Below are 24,647 nucleotides of genomic sequence, written 5' to 3' on the forward strand. Positions count from 1 at the left end.
TTTTCTATGATCCTCAGTCCTTCTTCCAACTTGTTTTCTTTAGTTTCTTGTTAGTGGCGGCCTTAGTTTTTTGTTTATCCAAGTCTTATTCATTTCTTAAGTGTTAGACCTTAGTTTTGTGTGATCTGTTTATATTACTTACTCTTTGATCATTTTTGTTTCTTATTGTATTGCTGTGCAACATCATGTTTCGTCTCCTTCCTGGTCATATTCATTATAAGTTAATAAACATCTTTTTTGATGTTCAAATTAATAAACATCTTTTCATATACTTCCGTTCTTCCTTGTCCCTTTCTAAACATCCTTTTCATTATCTTAAACGAGTTATCAATCACTTAAGGTAAAATGAATCTCAAAATTGTATTCTCAATTTAAGGTGTGCAAAAATAATTATTGCACCATTTAAGGTGGAACAGAGTGTGGCACAAGGTTTTTGTTTTTTTTTTGCCTGAGATGTCTTGTTTGATATTAAAATGAAACAAAATGACAAAACCAGCGTATTTGTACAGCCATGCATATGTTTACGAGAGCATATTATTTTAGCCCGTTGGCTTCATTTTCAGTCCTCACTCACTCTTTGATTGTGGTCCCGAATCTCACCTTCCAATCCTGATTGAACCTTTTCTGGTTTCGAGCATACTTGGGGAGTGAAATAAGGACAGTGTGGTGAGATTGGCTTTGTCACTGTATTTCCCCTGACACAGAATATATGCTCACAAACTTCTGGACATACAGTGAATATTTGTTTATTGGCTCCAACAGTGCAACAATTAACAAAATATCCAAAGAGAAATGGAAATGGAAAGCTAAATATGACAAGTTGCTGGAAAGCCTTCCCAGTTTAACTCAAGCCAGCAGCACCTTGAAGAGCAATACAATCAGTGTTTGAGTGGAGAACACAACAGCAGTTTATTCTGCTATAGGTTAATAGTCTTTGGGAGTAATCAGTCAGTGCTACCTGCCGTTCCATTGCAGTGCGTTTCTCGTGTGCCTCATTATTCTCTGACTGTTGTTTTCTATCCACTGCATGGCAGGAGGTAATGGGGCACCACTCTGAAGGCGGCGAAACACAGGCAAGAGTAATGGATTAGGCGTGTTGACGGGTTCAGTGTAGCCCATTACCTTACTGATCTCTGTCAGAATCCTGGCCCGCTCGCTCCAGAGCCGCCGCTGACCAATTTCAGCCTTCTCTCACATCTCTACAATAATAGTGCTCCCATTCTGCTGAGTGCCTCTGTCATAAATGGAAAGGAGTCGGCACAGACAGTATGCAATTGTCCCTTTGTTATCATATTTTTTTCTGTGCAGATTTTGTGTAATTTTGTGCATTTTTCGCCTCTTGTCTCGAGGTGTGGTCAAGTCTCGGGAGACAACTTTCTCCTTACTCTCATGATCATCTAGTATTCAAACTTAAGGAAGCTGTGGTGAAAAGAAGATTTCTTTGGAGATGGCAGGCACCACTTTGAGAAATTGTCCATCCTATGCGGCAGGGCATAGGAGCAAGCCGGCAGGTGTAGTTTCTGTTACTTTGTTAGATTAAAGTGGAAGAGGAGAAGCCTGTTTGAGACCATTAGCTTATTGACGTTTCTGAACCTACTCAAAGAGGCTCTGTGTTGAGTATTTGTGACATTCCCGGAGAGCAGTGCAAACTTTCCGATGCTGATAATATGATATCTGTGACAAAACATTCTATGCAGTGTTACTTGCTGGTCGTCTGCATGTTGCGTTCAGAAGGCACGCCATTGTGCAATCGCTACTCGAACATTGTGAGAACTGAAAAAGAAGCACAACCGTCGTGACGGAAGAGAGGGTGAAATTAGATTAGTCTCTCCAAAGGCTCTTGTGGTTGTGAAGAACAAAGACCATTCATAATGATCAGCTGGGACGAGCATGGCAGAACTCTGATTGACTCTAAGAGAAAAGAGGTTTTGATGTAATAGAAGTGTCTTGGCTTGAAAGCACGTCACCCTCTTTCTGACTGCTATTCTTTCTTTTATGCCTGCTAGGTTCTGAAGAATAACCTTGCTTAACAAAAGTTTGATTCAAAGACCTCATTCATAATGGTGATTTACGTCTTTATCTGCTGCTGTTGTCGGTGTTATGATTGGAATCACACAGATGAGAATTGTAGTTGATGTGCATTGTGATCCAGTAACTCCAAACTGAGCTTTCTTCTGCTGGTCCCAGAGGTTCAGTATAAACTGATGAAATGTTTATAAGTCTACGATTGTGGGGAAATGCAGTTCTCTCTGTTTTGTTTACATTCAGAAGCTCAGCATGGAAGGGTATATTTGAGGGAAAGAAACTGCTGTTTGTATGTGAAATGAAGTTGAACTTTCTGTAAGTTTTATTCATTTTGAATCACCACTGAAACTCATTTGTAACTCGAGTTGTTTAGTTTTGTAGCACTTTCAGTAAAGCAGTTAGCACCTAAACAGGCAGGAGATGAGGGAAGATCTTCTGAATGTTATAAAATGTTTTATTTGATTACAGTCGCCTTTAAGTCCTATCTGGATGGGATTACATTTCCATGGGGCCCTGGGATAATTCTCTCTTTAATGGAGTGTCCTCTGTTAATTTCCATCTGTATGTTTTTCCCTGACATCCTCAGAGACAATTACCTACTGTTCTTCATTGAACTGGTGGCCTGATATTTTTAATCCTGTCTGGATGCAAATATATGCATTTTAACAGACAGATCTCATCTTGCGTTGGATAAAATAGGAGTTTGGGCATTACTGTGCGCCGTATTTATTCTCTTTTTCAGGGATGCGAAACAATATGAAGATGTTAGATTTACTGAACCAGTTACTACTTGGTGTAAGTGTCAAAAATTCTCTAGACTTATCAGAAGAAGGGAAAAAAAAATTAATGAGAAAAGGGAGATCACACAGGCTGATAAAAGGAGTGATTATAGTGGCAGCTGCAGGTGTATAGCGTTACATTTATATTCAGATATGCACATTTACATCAGCTTTTCTGCTGCCTGAATTTGACAAATTTGGTGCTTTACTGAAGCAATAATACATGAGTGGGAGTGCTATAACATGAGATGTTGGCACTGGTGTGCTGCAGCCGAGAGCCATAGATCAGTACACCGATGACTATATCCCACGTTAAAGCTTAGACCCGAGTGTATTATTGAAATTATACCACAGTTTTGTTATTGCTTTTTCACAGTTTTGTTTGTTAGAATTTATGATAAAGATGAAATAAAAGATTATTTTGCCTATCAACATTCTGCAAGGTAAAATAGTCCCATTACTTCATGTAACATTTCTCTCGCGTGTTCCATCCAGTGTTACTCGACTGTTTGCAGCAGGTTCAGATCAGTGATATATAAAATGTGTGTAAATGATACAGAGTTTGTCTGTATGGCTCCAGACAGTCGTGCTGAGCTGGTGAATAAGACCAGCAGAAAAGTCCTTAGCTTGTGCTGAACATAGCCCCAAAAATACAAACTCAACATTTTCTTGTTGTGGAGGACAGGTCCACATCACTGAAACGCTTTAATCTCTCTCTTTATCCGGAGCTTCTGCTTCCTTGACTCCACACGCCCACAGACATCATTTCGGTTTGTGCTGAAGAACCTACTATTCTTTAGTTCCAGCTGGTTAAGACCTTTTGTGTTCTGGAAACTATTTATGTTTTTGGAAGTGCGGTGAACTGTTTAAAATTAGGTGCGTGAAAGGGAAATGTAGCAGTTCAATTTTGGTGGAAAAGAGCTACTAGGCACACACCACCAACCCTGTGTTGTAAGCAATGGCTTTGTGGCTAGGTTACATGTATTTTGCAGAGTAATACCTAAAGCTAAACGTGTAGTTTTTTCTCGGTATGGAAGTTGTGCAACTAGTGCAGCATTTAAGGTGAAAGAGAAAATCCAAATGAATTGATTGCTTATCCTTTGTATCCCGGATGTGTACTCTGAAATTTTAACTCATATTTTGGCATCTGAATTTGGTCTATCGAATTTGAGCAACTTCAAAATGTATTGTTTGAATTTTTTAAGCTTGAATTTTTTTATCTGAATGTATTAACCTTGAATAATATCAGTGAATACGTGTTTTTGAAAATTCACGAGTTCAATTCAAGAACAATTATATACAGATGCATAATTGCGAAGCAAAATATTCAGAGGTGGAAATCTGAAGACTTAAATTCAGAAGCAGCATAATTCAGATGCATAATTCCAGTGCAGAATAATTCAGTGCTACAAATTCAAAGGTGGTAATATTTCAAAGTCTGATGAGACAGATTTGCTTCCATAGAGCAGTATCTGAGAGAACCTGTTATGTGATTTGTTATTAATCGTTAGAATTTAATAAGGTCCTATCTATATGATTGATCAGATTATAACTTTAAAATCGCACAGACAGGTTTCTTTGTCACCTTCATCTTGATTAGATTCAATGCTTTGTTGGAGAGCATGTAAGTGTGAGCCTATTTAATCAGCCTGAACAAAGTTTACATTGGTGAAATTACATCATCATCAACATCATATCAGTAATAACAATAGAACAGATGACAATGATGGCACACACAAAGAAACTAATACTAAAATGGGTACTTTGTGAATGTAAATGTTTGTTTCTTTAGTGGCGCATTAGACATCAATTTAAAAGTCATAAGTCTCATGTAAACACAAGTAGTTTGTAGAAAAATCACAGCTGATTGGACAGAATATGACACATATTTAGCATCAATTAATGTGACTATATAAACCAGTCATTCCCAAACTATTTTGTAGCAAAGAATATGTTTAAGCTCCAAACATCCCCAACCCCTTTCTGATACACAGATAAAATTGTATTGATATTATTTTTTTAAGACTCCACTGGAATATATTTTAAACATTATAATCCATATAAAACTGTGATTTTTATTATGAAAAATTCCAGGCATAGGCTACATAAAATAACACATCTGTATATGTCCCCATTGCCTGCAATGACATAAAAAAGAAACATAGTTCATTAATGTACAGCTGAGTGTTGGCTATGGTGGTACAGTGAGATGCCTGAGGCTGCACAGCTATTCTGCAAGTGCTTTGTAAGCAGGCGTTCTGACAAATGTGCTACCTATCGATACCCATCCTACCTTGCAGCTCATGCTCAGACCCACAATTTAAGTTTTCATATGTTTTCATAGTAAATCTTAGCTTGCTGTTATTTCCTTTAATGTATAAAACTATTTATTATAACCATAATGGCCTTATATTGTCCCTCATATGGGGATTAGGCAGTTCATATCGCCTGCTTATACTTTTGTTGGGAGTATGTTCTGATATACTTCTTTAAGCTTATCGAAATATCCTACTTACTATTATATTTAGGTGACTGTTCTTATAAAAGTACGCTATGTTCGCCAAGGTAGCACAACTCGACAAAACATTAGGGTAGAGTGGGACTCTTGATTATGTTGTAATTTGTAATCCAAATTAAATATTTGTATAATATCTCCAGTTTTTAAACTTTGCTCCCAGCTTAAAACAGCAGCACCAGTCAGGGATGCGAATTAGAGTGTCAGAAACCTAGCATGACCTAGCATTACCCAGCTTTATATGTCCCTGCTTAACTAGCTAGCGAACCACTGTGGATATAGAATGATGCAGCTATAACTGAAGCAGCCATATGATTTATCACAATCAGCTTGCATGGTCTTGGAGGTCGACCTGTTGATCATGATCGACTGGTTGGAGAGCACTGATATATCTCATTTGTGTTTCATTCATTTAGATAACTTTGTTACCTAAACTTAGCATTCACACTTATCATATTAGGGCTTGTTTTAATGGTACTAAAAACAAATTTAAACACACCCTTAATACACTCAGGTGTATTCAGAATACTGTTACTTAGACTTTCAACCAGGCATGAGGAGGCAGCCAATAGCTCTTCAGCTGCCAGCTACTTGTATTACCTTTCTTATATTACTTAAGCACTTTTTCTTAGGTTTCCTTCGGATGTTATTTTTTCTTTTCTTTAGTTAAAGCATACTAAATTGCATTTGTGTATGAAAAGTGCTATAGAAATGTATCAGCCTTACCTTGTGTTCGAATACCCAATGGTACTGCCATTGGCTTTGGTACTTATTGTTGTCCCAACCCTGTCAAAAAATGTTGCTCTTTGAGTCTGATCCAGGAAGAGGTTCATTGGCCTCAGACAAGCAGCAAAAAACTTCAAAGCTGTATTTTTTTGCTGTGGGTTGTTCCATATTGCACATGGAGAACACCATCAGCCTGCCTGCTGACTTCAAAGGGAAAGGTTATATGTTCAACAATTGCCATTCCTCTGCTCACTTTTTTTTACAAAGAGCCTGTGTTTGATGCACTGTCCCCAAGGCCAAACCCTCTGTTGTGTCTGTGCTGGAAATATCAGAGCCAAATTACAGTAGCTCTGTGGTCAGCACAAGACGGATTCATAAGATGTTTCCTCACCATTTGCTAGCTCTCCAGTCTGTTTGTGTGCTGGAAACCATTCTAATGTGTTTTTGAAGCCCCAGGGTCAGTAAACGAGTAGAAACAAAAAATGGCTCAGTCAGACATACTAGGCATCCTAGCTTGTCTAGCAAAGAGCCCTCCAAATGTTGAACATAATGAAAAGTGGTGAGGGTATTGCTTTATTCCTGCTCCATAGGTGGGTGATATTAACTTATTTTTGTGTTTCAGATTATTTACATGGGAACTCGCTCTAAAGTGCTGCAAAACTAAACAAGAAGTTTAACAGCCACATACAAACAGCAGTCGTTTTTCTCCTCAAACATGCCATTCCACCTTAAAAGATGTGGGCCTTCTGAATGTAAACAAACCAGAGAGGACTGCGGTTTCCCAAAATCATAGATGTTCTGTTAAAATGCATTACATGAGAGCTGTCAGGAAAGCACATAATTGTGCGACACTTAGCTTTACGATCAAAATAAAATGAGCTTCTGGCTCTTAAACTGCCAGTAAAATCCATTGATAATGGAATGTTCTATGAGTGACATTCAAACAGACATTTAACAGGTTTATCCCTTGGTTTAATCTTCGACCTGACAATATGAGTGCAGACGCTGAGAACATTTTTTTTTTAATGAAGTCTGACTGAAAATACAAAACTGTTGTGTATAAGCTGTGCAGGATAACCATCCCAACCAAGTGTGGGAATATAACAGCGTCAAAATCCAGAGAGAGTGAAACAACTTGTCTGCTATGATTGCAGATTGAAAGCCCTGTCTAATATTTGAGTAATTTTCATATTGTTTTGAACTGGATAGTTGTCTTTTTAATATATTATTATTACATGTTGATGTTAAGTGACTGTACCTCAAATTGACATTGCAGTTTATAGTATCCCATATTACATACTGAGATTTTGAGCTTTTAACAGATGCTATATTGCTATATCTCAAAGTTTCAAAAAAGACTTGAATTGCATATATTTTGAAACAATTTATTAACCAAGTTAAAGTTTTTTCTTTAATGTTTGTCATGCCTTTTATTGGTAAAATTCTTATTGGTTTTCATCAAGTTTGATTTTACCTGCTTTACATAATGTCTCTCAAAGGGGGATCATTCCTTCATCCTTTATTGTGCATTGTTTTTGAGGTTGTTTCGAAATTATTACTAGTTGCTTGATAAGTGGTTAAATTCAAAATAATGTGGCTGTATTTAAAATACGTTGTTTAAAGTCAGCATTTTCTCTGGTTCCTTATTTAAAAAAAAAGCCAGTTAAAAATAATCAATAATTATCACCATTTAGAGAAATTAAAAATTTCATAGTGACATTTTTCAGTCATAACCCCCAGCCCTATTTCTTTTTCCAGATGAAGATATTTGATGTGCAAGTGGCTATTTTGGCCATATATTCTATCTTTATATTAATATATAAAGTTGTGATAATGGTTTTTCTACAGTTACACCTTGGGACATTGTAGATTATTTCAAGACCTTGTAGTTTTAAATGAAAAGCTCATCATGGTTTTTACTAGTGTGGCTTTCACTATAGATAACATTATTAATTGAATAATTGAATAATGATCAAGTATTCAAAGTTATTTATTTATTATTTTTAATGCAATTGCTTTCTCTTCTAAAAATGAACTCAACTGAAGAATATCAAACCCTGCCCTGGTTTTCAAAGAATAGAAAAAGATAACCTAGGAGTAATTTAAAAACATTATGCTGCAAGAAATTTAAATAATGGGATATGTCCATCACTTTCTTACTATGTGAGGATTAGGAATTAAATATGCTTTTATCCTCATGCAAATTTCCATCTAGTCAATATTCAGGGAGTAGTCACATTTCTGATACTATAATATGGTAAAATTGAGTAGTTTTGCCTACTGTGTGTAACACAATAATAATTCCTTTGTTTTTTTGTTTTGCAGGTTGGCATGCATTAACGGTTTAAGGAAGATGCGCCAGAGGTTGTGGCTCTTTAAATGGCTGGGAATAGGCATTGGAGTTCTTTTAATATCAGCTTTCAGTTCATCTCAGGACACTGACGGTGGGTGCTTTTCTTTGTATGGTTTGTAATAGCAGTGATGATATTTATACAGAGTAATATGCATAGATGAATCTGATATTTCCTCACAATGCCCAGTAAATTCATTTAAAAGTTACAAAGCACTGGAAGCCTTTACATTTACCAACTTAACATAACTTCATTCTTCTGTGCTGCTACATTCCAAGTTCCCCTTTCTTTTTATTCACTCTGACAACTTACTATCCAAAATCAATGTAATTATTCCTAACTCATTGTAATCAACATAGCAAATAATATTACTATTCTACTGAACTGGAAACTAGGAATAAAATAGTGGGGACATATTTGGAAAAAGAGCTATGAGCCTACGTATAATCATTGGGTGCAAGGCAGGGACACATCTTGGACAGGACTCCAGTCCATTGCTGGGTGCCACTAAACATGTTAAACCTATTAAACCTGGGTTTTTATTTTTTATAATTAAATAGACAGGGACCATATCTTGAAAAATCTTAATTAAAATGAGATTCATTTGTCTAAATAATACCCTTAATTTCCCTGTTCCTATAGTCCACATATGTTAATTCTTTGCCTGTGAAGTCTCATCTCTTACAGCACTGTAGCTCCACCCATTCAGCTTAAAGTTATAAAGAGTGTTTTTTATTATGGCCTGCTTTTTGAACCAGGCACAATACAAGCCAACCAGAATCATAGAAACAGAAACTGCTTACTTGTAAGACGTAAAGGCTGGACAATGGTCAAGCACATAAACATTTAGCATAAACCTATGAGGGGGGATATAAAAACAGTTTTCACTATAGTACAATGGACGCTGTTGGAAGACTGTTGTTAACACTGTGGTACACGATGTGGGCATATAAATATTTTCTGTACAGTGCATACAGAAGAGATGTCATTGTTTATGCAGGTGTAGAGTGCCTATTGTGTGTTTATGGCTTACTTTTGTGCAGTAAGCCTTTTTCTGTCTTGACAGCCAGCACATCTCATACATTGTTGAAGATACATATCAGTGGAGAGTGGCTACTGTTACCAGATGGCTGCAGGCAATCTGATAAAAAGATAAACGCTCCATTTTGAAAACATTTAGTCCAAGGTGTTCCTCTGCTTTTTTAATTTATTTGTCAATTGAACTAAATCAAATTTTAAGTACAAATCATGTATCATCGCTGCTGCTCAACAAACATTGTAAGTTGTTGTTTGTTTTACAATATTTCATTGGGGGGAAAAAATTTACCCTTTTCATTTTGTTATGGGTTCATGATAAATAGACTAAAATAATAGTCTAAATGTACAATTTGTAAATGGCACTACATTTTGTAGGTATGAGATATTGACCCAATAGTGACAATTTATATGACAATTCCTTCTTGGAAGTAACTTTTTATGATTTGTAGGTCTTAAATGATGTGTGCACGGTGGTGCAGCTGGTAGTGTCGCAGTCATACAGCTCCAGGGTCCCGGAGGTTGTGGGTTCAAGTCCCGCTCCGGGACTATTTGTGAGGAGTTTGGTGTATTCTCTCCGGGTCTCTGGTTTCCTCCCACGGTCCAAAGGCACATGTTGGTAGGTGGATTGGCGACTGTCTGTAGGTGTGAGTGTGTTGCCCTGTGAATGACTGGCACCCCCTCCAGGGTGTATTCCTACCTTGTGCCCAGTGATTCCGGGTAGGCTCTGGACCCTGAAGTGGTTACTGACAATGAATGAATGAATTGAAAAACAAATATAAAAATAATTCATTCATTATGTCTAACTGCTTATCCAGTTCAGCGCCTACCCGGAACTCATCTTGCAGGGGGCGCCAGCCCTTTCCCGGGTGACACACAGACACACACACACACACACATTCAGTCGTACCGTTATTGTTGGTGTCTCCAACTTGGCAGTCAGTGCTCATTCAAATACCTAAATTAGCGATTAGGACACTGTTAGCTTTCATGGGCACTTATAAATACAGAATTTGTGATGTCAGGGAAATGTACAAATATGGACAATGAAGGTCAGGTAAAAAAAAATTTTTGTTATAATATTCTTTACATAAACAATGCAAAACGCTGTAAAAGTCCTGGTTCTCAAGTAGTGCAGTGGTCCAAACAATCCCCAATCCCCAGGAGGCCAAGATCTCTGGGTAGGTGGGATGGCCCCCTTCTCTCCAATCACATCCCAGTGCTGGGAAGTTGTAGGCATATTTTAGCTGATGGGACAAATCTGGACTTGTGTTTTCCTCCAGCACGTTGTACTGTCCTCTGGCTCTTTGAAAAGGGGCAGCAGAGCTTCACATGTCTCAGAGAAACCATGTACTTACATTCACCATGCCAGGTTGGTGTGACTAGGGGAGTAATACGTAACCATCATGGTTGTATTTGAACTGAGTGGCACAATTCTGGCCCTTGGGAATTCAGTTCAGGTCTCCATCTTTACAGTTTCCCTTCTCTTATCAAGCCCTGTATAAAACACTTTGGCCAGTTTAGATTTGTTCTTATCTCTCATGGTTTTATAGAGTTGAGAACTGTATATTTGAACATAGTGAATTACCACTTTGCTTTAATTAATTAACATATTTATTTACAATGTGCATTCATCTTGAGGCAGGTGTGCTTATATTCAAAGAGAGAAAATATAGTAATTAGGTAAAAGCACAAGGAACATTCTTCTGTAACTGAACCAAACACTACAAACGACCTCAGTCTTTGTTGCAGCCCTTGTACCATAAGATCAGCACTTAATCTGTGAATGCTGAGGTTCTTTAACACTGAATAGAGACAGATCCATCAGGCAGAGGTCATGGAACTGTGCAGTGTTATAGGTGCAATAGAATTGTAGCTTAGTAGGAGGAATCTTGATAATGATGAACGCACTCCCCATCTTCAGCTGGCCAGAAGTAGGCATGATCAAGGCGTTCCCTGCGTAGTCCAATTGAAATCTCACTCATTTTGTATACAGAATTGGTGCTGCAATTAGACCCACCTCGATCTTCTCAGTTCAATGCGACCCACTCTAAAACACCACCAGGTCAGTGTCACTGCAGCACTGAGAATGATCCAACACACAAATCATACCTGCTAGGGGTCCTGGCCATTACAAACAGGGCACAAAGGGGCTGACAATGTATGCTGAGCAACAGATGGACTACAGTCTGCAAGAGTACAACTCCCCCACAGGGTTCCTCTATGGACAGTGGAGATGAAAGAATGCACAGTGAGTATAGAAACACGAGGTGGTCATAGAGTAATGACAGATTGGTGTATGTACTCTAGGCTGGCCTACAAGAGGCGTTGAGAACATGAGCCTGAGTGATTGAGTCTGGGTAGTGGAGTTATGGTATATTGTAGCTCTGGAGCATAGCTTCTATTGTCGTAGAGGGGCTAGAGTGAATTTTAATTTTAGCAGAATAGCTCCCAGAGCAGGCAGAGCTAATTTTAATCACACCGGGGTATATCATGGACCACCTATGATGTGTTTGGATATCAAACACTTGACAGTTCTGACAGTTCCTCAGCACAGCTGGAATATGGGGGCTGGAGAAGCACTGATATGTGAATGAGATTGGGAAAACTAATAACCAGTAAAAATGTACTTTACCACAGCATTTTAACCATTCTGATGGACTACAATGTGCGTATTACATAGTAGTTGCAGTTTGTTTTATGCATAGTAAAATAAATTGTAGCTGTTATTTTAAGAGCATGTCTTCAGCTTTACGGCTTCACAGCTCCACACCCACTCTCACTTTTCTAGTTATTTTTCCATAGCAGTATCATTCAGTGTGTCTATTGATTTTGTTAATTAAATTTTAAAATAGTCTAATTGAGGAAAAGCATGGTTTAAGTGATTATTTTTAATTGTATTTAGAATTAAATGTCTGGAAACAGCTGTATGGAAGCGTTTGGAATGATGATCACTAATGTTTGATTCATGAATGTGTTTTTATTTGAAACAATTTAATTCAAGACAGTTGTTGAATTCAACTTTCCTGTGAAATTCTTGCATGTATATGCATGTTCTGTGTTAAATAGGAAATAGGTATAAAAAAAAATGAGTAACAGTATTTCAAAATATTATATCATAAAATGAAACACAACATACTATAAATTGATCATAAAATTTACAAATATAATTTTTTTTAAATAATATGAATTGAAATCTAAAATCTACTTTTTCAGGCTCTGAGCTGTCTTATGTCCATTGTTAGGCAAGGTCCCATGAAATGCATGAATCATGTTAGATGCCACCATTTATGTGAAAACAGAGGACATTACCCACATGTCTACGTTCCTATCATGGCCTTCCAATGACAAGGATATATATTTTGGACCCACGTGAATAACTGCGTCGCTGTTACTGAAATATCAGTGACACGTGTGACAAATGTTTTGCTGCTAATAATGGTCCTGCAAAACAAGGCTTGTCTGGTCACTGATATAAACAAATGCATTTTCTGTTTCGACATATTACCTTTGCTTTTATTTTATATGATTCACAACACCCTATAAATGAAACCTGAACACACACAATACCATAAATGCATCTGACACTGCAATAATACTCTGTTTACAAATGTATTTAAAAAATAATAATAAATCACAGTATGACATCATTCTACCTTTGATATTTTGTTCATTTCATTTCATAACTTATTTTTTCCTATTTTTGTACTTTTAACAATATACCGTTCATGTCAGTAGAGAGAGCAATGAATTCACTTTCTGACACGCCTACAAGTACAGCCATTGGTTCATGAGCATCTGAATCCCATATTTTCATTGGTTCACTATTGGAACTTCTGCATTAATTAGGATGTGCTTTATGTAGATGATATGTAAAGGAGGCACTGCTAGGCTGGCGCTTGCTTTCATGCATTGAAGCTGATTCCATTTTGTATGAAATTTTCATGAATCAGATTATGAATACTTCATGCTTTTTTCAGTGCAGCCAAATCTGTCCTTGTTTCTACGTAGCACTGATTAATAAGGGCCATAAAACAGAATAAACATAAATAAAAGTTGTAAAGATGTTCACAATTGATAACGTAGCATCAGTGTGTTTTTAAATATGGCTTATCAAATTGCCCCTACTGTTTCCATAATCTATTTGGAGCTATTTTAACAAAACATAAGCAGACCTCACACACTAGTTGTAATCTGTGCTATTGCCTCAAGTCATTAAATGCCAAAGGATCGTTATGTAGTTTTTAAAAAAGGTGTGTCTGCTGTTGTCAGCCTACTAGTGTTGAGAAAATGTGTTGTTTGCTGTTACTTTAACAATAAAATGTTATTTAAAGTGCTCCACCAACATGTCGACAGAGATTCATTGTGTTAATCTGGCCTCACCGATTGGCTCTCTGCCTTTTTCCATATGTCATGCCAAAATAGCAGACTTGTGATTGGTCCTTTTGTGTGTCTGTCAAATTTCTTTTCCTGCTGTAATACACGGTTCTTAGCCACGTTAAGTGGCGGAAGGGCAAGACTGAGCAATTATGGATAGAACATTGCAGTATAATACATATAATTAAATTGAATTTAAACCTGCTTACGAATAGGACTTAAATTAATTTTTCAGTCGTAATTTACTCTGAAACACATTAGGAAAAACCATTTGATGATCTGAATCATTAAAGTCATTAGTTTTATCAACCTGTGTAGAATACATTTTTCCGAATATAGTTTAAAACATTACAGTTCCTTAGAACCCCCCCCCAAAAAAGCAAAATAAAAAACAGATTTAATATAATATGTTTTTATTGTTATTTATTATTATTTTCTGCCACCTCTTACTACTTTGTTGAATGGGTGTGGACCCAAGGGGGTTGCCTGACAGCCTCTGCATCAGATGAAACCAACCAGTTAGTGAATTTGGCATAGCTTTTCAGTGGTATGGTTTACAGCCAGACTCTATGCTTGTGAAGCTGCCTCCTGTGTTTCATCAACTCTCAGAATTTACTGCATATAGCTCATAATTCAAACTGGCAACCACAGCCTCTTGTAATATGACTTTGAGAAATATCTAAATTTACTGACAGCAGTGTTAGTTTCTTAGGTTCAGGCTGCATCCCAAATCTTTCTCTGTTCTTTATGAAGCATGCTACATACATGGATCTTAAAGCTGGCTCATACACTCGGACAGTGTAAAGGGACTGACTTTCAGGAAGTTTTGTACAGTCATATTACAACAAGAGGCCACGATTCTCAGTTGGAATTATGAGTTACAGGCCGCAAATTACATAAGCTGATGAAACAAGTGTGAACTGAAACAGATCTAGAGATGTGTTCATAAATTTAAAAACACACTCTGACAGGACCATAGACATTTCTCAGATTAACACATGGAGTAAGCAGAAGCTTACAGGAGCTTGTTCCCTGCTGTGTCTTGGACAGTCTGCTGTTGCAGTTGTGATTTTAGGCAGTGCTCAGTTTGAATTTATGAATATAAAGTACAAGGTATAAGGTACACTTACAGGGGAAAAATAAGGTACGGTAGAGGTACATTATTGTTCACTAAAGGTACAACAGTGGTTTTAAAGTCCAGTTTTGTTCCCTAAAGGTACATTACTTTCTCTTCTTCAGAAGTAGTCGTTCATTACAGAAATGTCTATAAAAAACAACAAAGCATAAATCTTTAACGTGCCTAGTCTTGTGTTCTGTTTTGTATTGTTGCTTGTTTGTGCTCCCTGTGTCATGTGACTGTTCCCTCTGTCTTGTCTGCTTCCTGCTGTTCCCTGGTCATGTGATACACTTCCCTTGTGTTTGTAGTGTCACATGTCTTAATTAGTGTCCAGGTGTTCCTTGTTAGAGTTGTCTTCTTATCGTCTATGTCTGTGGTTCCTGGTTTTGGGTTATAACATGTGTGGTGTCACGTATGTTTGTGGGCTGTGCTTCTTGTCCTGGTTTCTGATTCTTGTTGTGTTCTATTTTGCTCTCTGTTTAGAGTTTAGCTTCTTTGTTTAGTCTCTCTGTTTAGTGTTTAGGTTCTCTGTGTAGTCTCTATCTTCTGTTTATTCTTTAGCTTCTCTGTTCAGTCTTTAGCCCCTTTTTCTATCCAGTGTATTTAAATTGTCTGCTCTTTGTTTAGCTTTGAGTGTTTGTTTCAAGGTTTTTGTATTATTTTTCACAATGTGTTTAGTAGCCTGTGTTTAGCCTCCTTGTTTAGTGTTTAGCCTCCTTGTTTAGTGTTTAGCCTCCTAGTCCTGTTTTTATGTCCTCATCTCTGATTTCTTACAATAAATCTTCTGCACTTATCTCTATTCTACTCCTTTTACCTTTTCCTTGATCACTTAACCAAACCCAATGTCACAAACTTGGAGATGAAATTTGGTGTGTGAATTCAACATAAATTTTAAAAGTACAATTCTAATAGATTAATGCACACTTATGCTCACTAATTAAAGGTACAGGATATGTAACCCTTTAGCGCAAAATAGCAACAGATAACACCACAGTGACAGTTATTCTGACAGTGTAGCTTGTGAATTGTGGTAGTGACATAAGGTGGAAAAATATTTGGCAGGGTCCTAAAAGCTGGAGCCAAAAATTCAAATGGAAAAACAAGTGAAAATATAGTTGGCATAAAAATAGTTAAATATATAGGAGAAAGGGAAAGACTTTTAATGTTTAATGGACATATTAGAGATTTTAATCCAAAATAAATTTGGATCAATTTGGTTTTTATGTTTTGTTTTTTTAAATTAATTATTTTGTTTTAAATGTTCACTTTTTAGTTATATTAAAATAAAAACTAAATGACAACAAAAAATGCAAGCACTTGTTCTGACAATGAAAAAGATTTGAAAGATGTGGTTAAGCCCTGGGTAAGATCTAAAAGTTCAGCCTGTGCTCCCTATGGTGACTTTCCTAATTTGGTCACCATCTTTCCATTCTGTCCGTGGGGCAGTGGCTAAAGTTCACATTCCCCATAACAGAGAGAATTGGGCTCCATTCTGTTGCATTTATGTAACTCGGAGGGAGGGCACAGAGCCTGGGGAGTTGAAATGCAGCCCCTGACACTGTCTCTGCCTTATTAAGAGCACTAAAGGTTTCACCTGAGTAATAAGGTGGATTGTGTCTCTGAGGGGGGTTTCGGCCATATGCTCCATGCAGTCAAGCCTGTGACCACCGGTGTGCTCTCTCTCTCTAGTCTTTGGGAATACTAATGCGTCCACCCCGCTGAGGTACATGAATCAAGCAGGGGTCAATCTGGACAAGTCCCTGCTGCATGCTAACTAAGGGCAAGGCTGAGGATTCGTAGCATCAAATGTTACTTCATCCATTTTTTATTGCCCGTTGCTACTCCCCTACTTCAGATGTGCTTTATCTTCAAACTTGCCAGCCTTCTAAAGTATCACATTAATGAGCATGCTCAAGAAACTCACTCTGTGGGGAAGTCCTGATGAGACCCACTAGCAAAAGGAATTATTAAGGTAATAATGTTACAACCATGAAGACGAAGCGATCACTGGATTAGGAACACCTAACTTGTATCTACATTCATTGTTCATTTAGCAGACCCACTGACCATAGAGGAACACTCCTGTAGTTCTACAATTACAGACTATGGTCCACCGGTTTCTCTGCGTAATTTCATATCCCCATTTCACCCTGCTCTTAAATGGCTTGGACCCTGACAGGACAACTACAGAGCAAGTATGGTTTGGTTGATGGATCATTCTCAGTACTACAATGATTTCTTGTATGTGTTTTATTTTTTGTACTTTATTGTAGTAGACAAATATTTGTTTTATTATTTGTGTGTGTGAGAGAGATTCTGTTGGAAGCATAGACAACTTTTTAAGTATCCAGCCAAGTTCTTCCCAGTGCAAACCCCCAGAACTTCTCTATTTGCCCCTGGCATTTAATCAGGTTTAATTGATTGTAATCAAAATTAAACTCCCCCAAAATGTAGTTCATTATCCTTCTTTGATAACAACTCTGTTGCTTTCTTGATTAAAAGGGATTAAGTCACCCGTTTTTCAGGGTTGTTTTAGTCTTTTTACTTCCCCTTTCTTCTTTCTAAGGGCATTATGCCTGTAGTTCACACTAGGGCTGTTGTGATGTTCATTTTTAGCACTGCAACATGCAGTACCCCCTCTTGATGCGTGATGAGTTTTTATTTTTTTTTAATTCATGCATTTTATTTTTTTTAATAGTTCAATATTTGTTAATGGAAAACAGTTAGTTCCAGACTCAAAATCTGATTAAATTAGTTTTCTGTCTTAAAGAAGAACATGCTTTTCTTCACATTTATGGTTTCCTCCTGGGTCCTTATCAATAACTCACTTTACATTTTGCAGTTGAAATTACTAATTTTCTAACTTACTGAAATAGATTATGATTTCATTACAAGCCCCCTAAAATTGTCCTGACAGCAGGTTGTCAACAGGTTAATTAAAAACCTCTTGAATTATGTTTCATACACAGACAGAAGACACGTGTTTCTTATGCACTTGCTTCTTAGTTAAAAACAACTAAATAAGGCGCACCGTTCTCTGGAGTCTTAAAATTCACTTGAAATTTAAAAAGTTTTTAAAATGTTTCCTTATGGTTTACTTATAAAAAAAAAAAGAGCTCTTTTTGATATGCGATTTTATGGAATTTACTTCAATAAACAAATGAGTAAATAAAAACAGTTATTGTTACTCTTGTTTAGTTATCTACATTTGTAGATGTAATTACCTATATTTTAGCTTAGCTACTTTTAATGAGTAGCTTTGCTTAAAAATGTACTGTTTAAACATAACTTCCCCAAGACTTACAGTCACTGAACCACAGCTATGAAGTAATTCATGATATAGCACTCTCTTGAATTGTTAGCGTAAGTGTTATTAATTGTCCATTACCAGGAGATTAACCATAATGGGATTTGGCAGACGTATTTTAATCCTCCTTGGATCACCACCTTAACGTGGTGGAGGGGTTTGCGTGCCTGCGTGAGCCTAGGAGCTATGTTGTCGGGGGCAACAGCCCCTGGTAGGGTCTCCCAAGGCAAATTGGTCCTAGGTGATGGGCCAGACAAAGAGTGATCCATAAAGACACGAATGAAAAAGTTAATAACGAGGGCACAGCCTCCCTTGCCCGGAGCAGGGTTACCGGAGCCTCACCCTGGAGCCAGGCCTGGGGGAGGGGCTCCTTGGCGAGCGCCTGGTGGCCGGACTTTCACCTATGGAGTCCGGCCGGGCTTAGCCTGAAGGAGATGCATGGGTCCACTCTCCCATGGGCCCACCACCTGTGGGAGAGGTAGTAATCCGGGTCTAGTGCATTGTGGATCGGGTGGTGGTCGGGGTCAGGGGCCCTGGCGTTCCGATCCTCGGCTACTGAAACTGGCTTTTGGAACATGGAACATAACCTCTCTGGTGGGAAAAGAGCCTGAGCTGGTGCGCGAGGTTGAGAGGTACCGACTAGATATAGTTGGGCTCACCTCGACACACAGTATGGGCTCTGGAACCAATCTCCTCGAGAGGGGCTGGATGCTCTTTCACTCTGGAGTTGCCTAGGGTGAGAGGCGTAAGGCAGGTGTGGGCTTACTCATAGCCCCCCGGCTTAGCGCCTGTACGTTGGGGTTTACCCCAGTGGACGAGAGGGTAATTTCCCTGCGCCTTCGGGTTGGGGAAAGGGCTCTGACTGTTGTTTGTGCTTATGCACCATGCCTTCTTGGGGACCCTAGAGGGAGTGCTGGAGAAAACTCATTCTGGGGACTCCATTGTTCTGCTGGGGGACTTCAACGCTCACGTGGGTAATGACAGTGAGACCTGGAGGGGCGTGATTGGGAGGAACGGCCCCGCTGATCTGAACCCGAGTGGTGTTCAGTTATTGGATTTCTGTGCTCGTCACAGTTTGTCCATTACGAACACCATGTTCGAACATAAGGGTGTCCACACCTTGTGGTGTGTTGGATCAGATGGCGGGGGAGGATGCCGGACAGACCTGGCAGGCCCAAATGTGTGCTGAGGGTTTGCTGGGAACGTTTGGCAGAGGAACCTGTCAGAAAGATCTTCAACTCCCACCTCCGGCAGAGCTTCGACTGCATCCCGGGGGAGGCTGGTGACATTGAGTCCGAGTGGGCCATGTTCCCGTCCTCCATTGTTGAGGCGGCTGAACGGAGCTGTGGCTGCAAGGTTGTCGGTGCCTGTCGGGGTGGCAATCCCCGCACTCGGTGGTGGACACCCCGGGTGAGGGGGGCTGTCAAGCTGAAGAAAGAGTCCTATCGAGCCTGGTTGGCTCAGGGGACTCCGGAGGCAGCCGACAGGTACCGAGGAGCCAAGCGGCTCGCAGCCTCGGCAGTCGCTGAGGCAAAAACTCGGGTGTGGGAGGAGTTCGGTGAGAACATGGAAAACGACTTTCGGTCGGCTCCGAGAAGTTTCTGGCAAACCGTCAGGCGACTCAGGAGGGGAAAGCAGTTTTCCACCAACACTGTATATGGTGGGGGTGGGGAACTGTTGACCTCAACTGGGGACGTCACCAGACGGTGGAAGGAATACTTCGAGGATCTTCTCAATCCCATCAGCACGTCTTCCGCAGAGGAAGCAGAGCTTGGGGACCCGGGGGGGTGGGGGGGTGGGCTCGTCTATCACTGGGGCTGAAGTGGCCAAGGTGGTAGGGAAACTCCTTGGCGGTAGGGCCCCGGGGGTGGATGAGGTTCACCCCGGGTTCCTCAAGGCTCTGGATGTTGTGGGGCTGTCCTGGTTGACACGTCTTTGCAACATCGCGTGGACATCGAGGGCAGTGCCTCTGGACTGGCAGACTGGGGTGGTGGTTCCCCTTTTTAAAAAGGGGGATCGGAGGGTGTGTTCCAACTATAGGGGGATCACACTCCTCAGCCTCCCCGGTAAGGTCTATGCGGGGGTACTGGAGAAGAGAGTCCGACCGATAGTTGAACCTCGGATCCAGGAGGAACAATGCGGATTCCGCCCCGGTCGTGGAACACAGGACCAGCTCTTTACCCTCGCTAGGATCCTGGAGGGTGCATGGGAGTTTGCTCAACCAGTCTACATGTGTTTTGTGGATCTGGAGAAGTCATTCGACCGTGTCCCTCGGGGTATTCTGTGGGGGGTGCTCAGGGAGTATGGGGTACTGGGCTCTTTGTTACGAGCTATCCAGTCCCTGTACAAACAGAGCAGGAGTCTGGTTCGTATGGCTGGCAGTAAGTCCGACTGGTTTCCAGTCAGAGTTGGACTCCGTCAGGGCTGCCCGTTGTCACCGGTTCTGTTCACAATTTTTATGGACAGAATTTCTCGGCATAGCCAAGTGGCGGAGGGTGTCCGGTTTGGTGGTCTCAGGATCCCATGTCTGCTTTTTGCAGATGATGTGGTCTTGTTGGCTTCATCGAGCCGGGACCTCCAGCTCTTGCTGGACCAGTTTGCAGCCGAGTGTGAAGCGGTAGGGATGAGGATCAGTACCTCCAAGTCCGAGTCCATGGTACTCAGTCGGAAAAGGGTGGAGTGCTCTCTCCAGGTTGGAAGTGAGATCCTGCCTCAAGTGGAGGAGTTTAAATACCTCGGGGTCTTGTTCACGAGTGAGGGAAAGATGGAGCGTGAGATTGACAGGCGGATCGGTGCAGCGTCAGCAGTAATGCGGGCTCTGTACCGGTCCGTTGTGGTGAAGAAAGAGCTGAGCAGAAAAGCAAAGCTCTCGATTTACCGTTCAATCTACGTCCCAGCCCTCACCTATGGTCACGAGCTTTGGGTAGTGACCGAAAGAACGAGATCGCGGGTACAAGCGGCTGAAATGAGTTTTCTCCGCAGGATGTCTGGACTCTCCCTTAGAGACAGTGTTAGGAGCTCGGACATCCGGGAGAGACTCGGAGTGGAGCCGCTGCTCCTCCACGTCGAGAGGAGCCAGTTGAGGTGGTTCGGGCATCTGGTTCGGATGCCTCCTGGACGCCTTCCTGGAGAGGTGTTCCGGGCATGTCCAACGGGGAGGAGGCCCCGGGGCAGACCAAGAACACGCTGGAGAGACTATATGTCTCGACTGGCCTGGGAACGCCTCGGTATACCCCCGGAGAAGCTGGCGTCGGTGGCTGGGGAGAGGGAGGTCTGGGTTTCTTTGCTCCGACTGCTTCCCCCGCGACCCGGACCCGGATAAGCGGTGGATAATGGATGGATGGATGGATTTTAATCATGTTACAATGGTAGACAAATGCAGTGTTAGGATTCTTGCGTAAGAACTCTTGTTGGTGTGTTGTGACCAGAGGTGGATAGAGTAGCCAAAAATTGTACTCAAGTAAGAGTAGTGTTAGTATAGAATAATATGACTCAAGGGAAAGTAAAAAAAAAAAAAAGTAGTCCACCAATTAATTACTTGAGTAAGAGTCAAAAGTACTAAGTGACAAAACTACTCAAGTACTGTATAACTATCGAGTAACCTCTTTGTTTAATAATCAGGACGTCAAATAATACAACTGAATGCACAGTAAAATAACAGTTTTACTAATAAATAGCAATGAACAAATTCAGAGATGGAGAATATCTCTTAAACAACCAAAACAATAATAAATTAAATCTTTAAAAAGTAACATAAATTAAATTCCGCCACAATAACTTAACAAAACAATGGGCTCACTAGGTAGAGGTTACAAAGAATAACAACAAGAAGAGCAAGGCAGTCTTCACATAACACCGTAGTCTTTGCCATTGTAGTGTGCTTCTGTGCTCTTTTCTGCCTGTGTTTTGCTGCAGGGATTTTGGGTGCGGTCGTGTGAAGGCTTGGATCTGTTTAATTGGTGAAACTGAGTCAAACGTTGCTAGTGGGTACATTTGATTGGTGAGACATAGTCATGTGACAGAGCCTCTGTTGGAAGTCTCCACAAAACAAAACAAAAAGAATTTGCAATGGACAGATCAAATAAAATAAGAATTGACTAGCGAACAGAGCGTAAATCTATGAAACAGAGTAAAAGTACCGCCTCTTCTTCACAAACATACTCAAGAAATAGTCAAACGTATGCTGCTTTAAACCTATTTATCCAAAAAGTTACTCAAGTAAATGTGACGGAGTAAATGTAGTGCGTTTACAACCCACCTCTGGGTGTAACTTCCTGGACAGGGAACTGAACCATTTTCTTCTGTGTCCACAGCAAGTGATGAAGTAATTTTATTGTTTGAAAGGTTCTACACAGTCATAAATCCCATTTACAAAAATAATTCTCTAAAGATAGAAGTGTCTCATCTATGCCATTATTATTTTTAGGAGTGTAAGTTAAGGGCGATCAAACCTGAAGGGAACTTGAACAAGAGACGCGAAAGTCACCATCAGCAGATTATTCTGGATCACCCCCTGTGGACACATTCATTCCATTGAGGGGCAGTGTTAAGATCTTTGACCTTGTCTGTGATGGATTTGTTCCAGAGGAGAAAAATGTTCTGGGCTGTGTGTGTGTATATGTGTATATATTGGGAGGTCAATTTAGCTTTGATTAATACTCTGATTAATGTTCTGCATGATATCTAATGGTCTAGAAATAAAAATATAAATATGGAAATTTGTTCCAAAAACATGAACAGTGATTTGGAATGAAAGACTTCATATGCATTTGGGACACGTATACCTCTGTGGAGTCAAGCAAATAGCTGTAGAACATAGTATTTTATCAAGTGTCCCATTTATAAGCTGATGTGCACATTGGCCATCACTGTCAGGTCTGAAGATTTGTGTTTGGTTAAAAGGAGCTTTTATAAGTGAAATGTATCTACATCATTTAGATTAGTTATGTAAAGTAGTTCTTAAGGGGCAAGAGTGCTTTGACAGTTGAGCATCTGATGTTGATGTTGATGTTAAATGGAACTTATAAATAGAGCTGGGCGATATGTCCAAAAATGGTATCACGATAATTTTTCTATATCACAATATTTACATTTTGTCACATTGTGACAAGGGACACCTAATAAAAATGTAGACTGAATACATAATAAATAAACACTTAAATTTATAAATAAAATAAATAAAAGACACTTAAACAATAGGGAACACCTGACAGTGGAGTGGCAATAGGTCAATGAGGGGAAGACGAAACAAACATATGGCTAGGTAAACATGCACAAGTAGATCAAATCATTATGGAAAGCAAGAGAAATTAAACGAGAGGGATAAAACAGGAGACGGAAGAACACTGTGAAGGAACTGATTTCACAGACATATGCATTTGAGGGAGTATTACTCAAAATGAGTAAAATTGGGAAAACAAGACAAGTGCAGAGTGGATAGATAAATATTGCTGTGTTGTTAATGTTATCCAGTGTAAAACACAGTGAAGCTTGGTGAAATGGTGAAAGGTTGCAATTTTATTAACCTCCATAATCAGTCTCATGACTCGAGCGGAAAACGTATTGCGAATGGAGTTTTTTTTTATTTTTTCCAGCTTGGAAACTAAACAACAAAACTATGGAACAACTCAGGAAACGTAACTTGCGGTAGCTCATTTAAATCATCTATCCATAAGTTTGTATGGATCACATTTCGAAATAATGCTCCTTGCCAGTCTTGTTCGGCCTATCCCTTTAGAAATCATCCTGTGCTTGCTCTTCACATGCTTTTTTCTGTTGCTATGGAGTTTGTCCTCTCTAAAATGGTGAACACTACCTATACATTGTTGCCCATTGTCTATATCCTTTTGCATGTGTTTTATATATAAAAAAGGGCTCCTGCACTGTGGTGGTTGAGAGTCCCTTTCTGTTGTTTTACCTGCTGTGTATGTATGTGTTTGTATTTTTACACTGCCACCTGTGTGTGCATGTACTTTTAATCCCAGAGACTGTTAGTTACAGGTGTCAGTGCATATCTGCATGCACAAAAAAAGGCGCCAAGTTATCGGTTGTAATATCGGCAAAAATTTGAATATCAGACAGATTAAAAATAGCCAAAGAAAAAAAATCTACATATAGGCAAATAATATATCGGCCACCGAAGTATTGTGCGTCACTAACTCCCATTTTTGTGATTTTTAAACAAATTTATTTAGTCATGCCCTATACCTGCGGGGTGGTATAGTCATGTGACATTGTTCACCGGTGATCCTTATTGTGTCTGTCTCTTTATGGTTTGTCTAGATATCTGTAGCTACCTTTTGTGTTTACTGTTTTCGCTTATGAAATATCTACCTCAGCATCTGCTTCCTGCTCTGCCATGACAAATGTTTTTTTTTTTTCTTCTCCAATAAAAAGAAACTATCTTGGAGAAATA

General features: G+C 39.6%; 1 protein-coding gene across 10 annotated transcripts in view; it reads left to right on the forward strand.

The window, feature by feature from the left end:
* The window catches only part of pcdh15b (protocadherin-related 15b), a 323,490-nt gene that overhangs the window by 19,231 nt on the left and 279,612 nt on the right, over positions 1–24,647 (forward strand). For all 10 annotated transcript variants that reach the window (XM_066663505.1, XM_066663496.1, XM_066663499.1 and 7 more), the window contains one exon: positions 8,371–8,489. In XM_066663505.1, the coding sequence (XP_066519602.1) occupies positions 8,399–8,489 (91 nt within the window). In that variant the 5' untranslated portion in view covers positions 8,371–8,398. The remainder of the gene's footprint in view (positions 1–8,370; positions 8,490–24,647) is intronic.

The sequence above is a fragment of the Hoplias malabaricus genome, chromosome 3, assembly GCF_029633855.1.
Source record: "Hoplias malabaricus isolate fHopMal1 chromosome 3, fHopMal1.hap1, whole genome shotgun sequence".
In the NCBI taxonomy this organism is placed as follows: Eukaryota; Metazoa; Chordata; class Actinopteri; order Characiformes; family Erythrinidae; genus Hoplias; species Hoplias malabaricus.